The 3797-nt window shown below is 35.6% G+C and overlaps 1 protein-coding gene across 1 annotated transcript in view; it reads right to left on the reverse strand.

Annotated features, from left to right (window-relative positions):
• The window catches only part of LOC106529322 (insulin-like growth factor-binding protein 2-B), a 17927-nt gene that overhangs the window by 7500 nt on the left and 6630 nt on the right, over positions 1 to 3797 (reverse strand). The window contains exon 2 of the mRNA XM_014024713.1: positions 2947 to 3083. Within this exon, the coding sequence (XP_013880167.1) occupies positions 2947 to 3083 (137 nt within the window). The remainder of the gene's footprint in view (positions 1 to 2946; positions 3084 to 3797) is intronic.

Here is a 3797-nt window from a genome sequence, read left to right on the forward strand (position 1 = left end):
CAGCAGCATCTGATCAATATGTGATCCATGATGTGATGTAAATGTAACATTTTCTACATAAAGGTCAAATTAATCACTGCATCAATGCATTCAGTTTCAAATTCTGCACATTCAGATTCAATCTGAGCAATTCAAATTCACTTCCTGTTGGCACAAGATTTATGCCATACTGGCACTGCTGTACCAAACYCACTGAATATTCTGTTTGATGATTAAATTACAGAGAAAAGACTTTTATTGTTTTACAAACAGACAAAAACAAAGTTGCTAACAGAACCAAAGATGTGATGAAATTGCTTTTCTTTGCTTATAGCATACTTTCTTCCCACTTATTTAAAAGTCTAGAAAAAATAAATATAGTGCATTGTTAAATGAAACTGACAGAAAAAAAGCTTTGGTAATGAGTCGTTCAGATCAGATAAACAACTTTGGTGTAACTTTTACTTTTATTGTGATTTAACTTTCAGATCAAAATAAAAATATCACAAAGATGACATTTTATCATCTAAAACACTGAATTTGCTGTTTCTTTTTACAAAAACTTTAGACCACAGATTTATTAAGGATTGTTTACTGTTATGCTCTGTCTTCCTAAGAATGTTTAATTCTGATATAGGATTATAACTCTGAGTATAGAAAAGTTTAACCCTGTGTAGAAGACTATAACTCAGAGAATAGAAAAAATGAAGGTGTTTTGGCAGAAACATAGATGACAGTGTCATCTGCACACAGTTGGTAGTTGACATCATGGTAGATCACGTTTTAAACAGCAGTAGACCCAAAACTGATCCATGCGGTACTCCCATATCATTTGGACACATTGCTGTCAACCACAAGATTTAAACCATAACAAAGTCTGCATTTTTTTACATTAATGTATGATCTGTAGTATCAAAAAGCTTTTTCAGGTCTAAAAAAGCAGCACCAACAACTTGACTGTTGTCTAGTGAGGCTTTTATCTGATATGTGGCATTTTGCTGTTTCTGTGCTGTATGTTTGTCTGAATGCAAACAGAAGTGGTTTAGCTCCAGATGTTTTATTAATTGTTCTGCAACAATCTTTAGAAAATACAGAGAAAGTAGCAAAAGTCTGTTGTTACTTATTACTGTATAAACTTGGCTTTACTTGTTGGGTTTGATTACAGCAGTTTTCCTGCTCCGTGGAAATGTTTTTGACCTTTTGTGATAGATTCTAGGAATTTATTCAGATGGTTTTTAATCAACGCTACACTGAGGTTTGGATGTATTTTGATGTGAATTTGTTCATATTTATTTTTTATGTTTAGTGCTGTTAAACTTATATTATAGTTCATGCACTGAGTCAACGAAAAACTGATGAAACATATTTACAATTGATTTACTGTTATGAAAAACGTTTCCATGCTCTATGCACTATTCTTCGAGGATTTTTCTTTTTTGAATTAATGAAACTGTTTATGTGCTGCTTTCACTGGCTTTTTAAATAATTTTAATGAAATAATTGGGTTTAGCAATGATCATTTCCTTTATGATCTGATTTCTAAGGCCAGTGTAGATTAGATGATCAGTTTTACTTCTTTTTTACTGCAAGATCTAGTTTTTTCATAATATAATACATAATACAATATAATAATCCTGTCGACAACGCCAATTTCTGTCGTCGCATGAAAGCAGAAACACGTTGGAATAATGCCAGAAAAGTCTGCGTGTTTGGTCGTCATAAATGATTTAATTCTGAGCAACAGGCAAACAGGACTCAATCAGGAAGCTCTGTTGGCTCGTCGCTGACACGTCAGCGGACACAGCCAATAATGTACACCATGATAACATCATATGACGTGCTTATAACCAATCACAGATCGCCCAATGTACTCTCCAGCCTATCACAGGGCTCCCAGCTCAAAGASTGTCTTATCAAACAAGAGAGGTCAGTCCGTTGCGGAGTCCTGTTGTCTGGGCCAACACAGATTAACACTGAACAAGTGACACAGATAGATAATTAGTCCATAACACTGCCAAATCTCACTGTTAGACCATAGGCAATAGTTTTTAGGTTCCAGGTTTTTGTGTACTTTTCTTTTAATAAATCACTCAGTGGAGTAACGAGTTTGTTTGCACTCTGGTTTAAATCTAACACTTTAATTAAAATGTCCCAGTTAATTTGAGCCAAATCCAGTTTGAAACCATTTATTTTAGATTTTGGAATTCCAGTTGTTATGACTTCAGTATCAGTTTAAGCATGTAGACAATTTTACAACTCTTAGTATAAAAAGCCAGAGTATAGAAAAGAGTAACAGAATATACAAATGCATAATTCTGAGTATATATTTGCATAACTCTGAGTATAGGATTTCATGACTTATGTAAAACTTACATATAAAAGAAGCTAACTCTTAGTATAAAATCCCAACTGAGTAAAGAACAGTACACCTGAATAAAGCATAATTCTGAGTATATAATTGAATAACTCTGAGTATAGCTTTTTATGACTCATGTAAAACCTGTGTAAAAACAACCTAACTCTTAGTGTAAAAAGCTCAAATGAGTAAAGATGAGTGACAGAATATAGAATGCATAATCCTGAGTATTTCATTACATAATTCTTAGTATAGGATTTTACAACTCACATAAAACTTATGTATAAAAGAAACTAACTCTTAGTATCAAATCCCAGCTGAGTAAAGAACAGTATCCTGCACAAACCATAATTCTGAGTATAAAACTGTATAACTCTGAGTATAAACAATGATAATTATTAATTTCTAACCTCTGGTTTTTACTCATTAAATTGAGTTTCTTCAGTTACCTTTTTTATACTTTTATAATTTGTTTCTTTTATCTTTCCTGCTGTTTTTATCTGGTTTAAAGCTCAAGATGTTTTATAAATAAAGTTTAATTGAACACAGCTAAATCAGTTTATTTTCCTCCTCAGTGTTTGATTTCTGATCAATAATCGGTGAAAGTCGACCTGTGATTCTTTCTGGACTCGATCCTCCTTCATTTTGGTTTTGAGCTCGGTCTGGTGTTGTTTCCGGGCCAGCTCCTGCCAAAACCGAGCATCGAGGATCGGCCTCCTGGTGGGAGCAGCTCCGGTCTCAAAACCCTCTGTGAAAAAAAAAACAAAACAAATAAAGTCAAAGATGAGTCTAAATGAGACGTTTCAAACTGTCATCAGTCACCACTTTAACTAATGAGCAGACATCTGTCAGACACAAAACCTCTGCTTTTCTGAAACACTTGCATTCTGTCGTCTTTTAAACACATTTTTTACTAACAGGCTCTTTTTTTACAAGGCCCTTGTCTTAATCCTGGAATTAGAGGACAGTGTTTTTGGTATCCTCGGGGCATCCTGTGCCTCTCATGCCTCATGCAACGCTCTGCTGAACTGTCTGTAATTACTGTGGCGACAGCGAGGACTGAAGCAGCATCCAGACCTCTGAGGAGCTTCTAGACGGAGCTTATGGCACAAATCTCCTCTAAACAGAGACGTGTTCGAACACAAACATGTGCACAACGAGGCAGCTCAGCAGAGACGGAGGCTCGTGGCGAGCGGAGGCCAGAATCTGATGGTTGAGACGGTAAATCCTGCGTTTATTAGAAGTCGTGTCAGATTTCATCTGAAAAGAAAAAGGCAGGATTAGTCATCGGAGTCCAGACTTGTAAGGATTCATCTGAGGGAGGGTTTTCATGCTGACTAAGGAGTTTTTTTTGTTTTGTTTTGTTTTTTTGGATACCTAACCTCTTGCCAGAGGCTGTGTGTGTGTGTGTGTGTGTGTGTGTGTGTGTGTGTGTGTGTGTGTGTGTGTGTGTGTGTGTGTG

The sequence above is a fragment of the Austrofundulus limnaeus genome, unplaced genomic scaffold (genome assembly GCF_001266775.1).
Source record: "Austrofundulus limnaeus strain Quisiro unplaced genomic scaffold, Austrofundulus_limnaeus-1.0 Scaffold436, whole genome shotgun sequence".
Classification (NCBI taxonomy): Eukaryota; Metazoa; Chordata; class Actinopteri; order Cyprinodontiformes; family Rivulidae; genus Austrofundulus; species Austrofundulus limnaeus.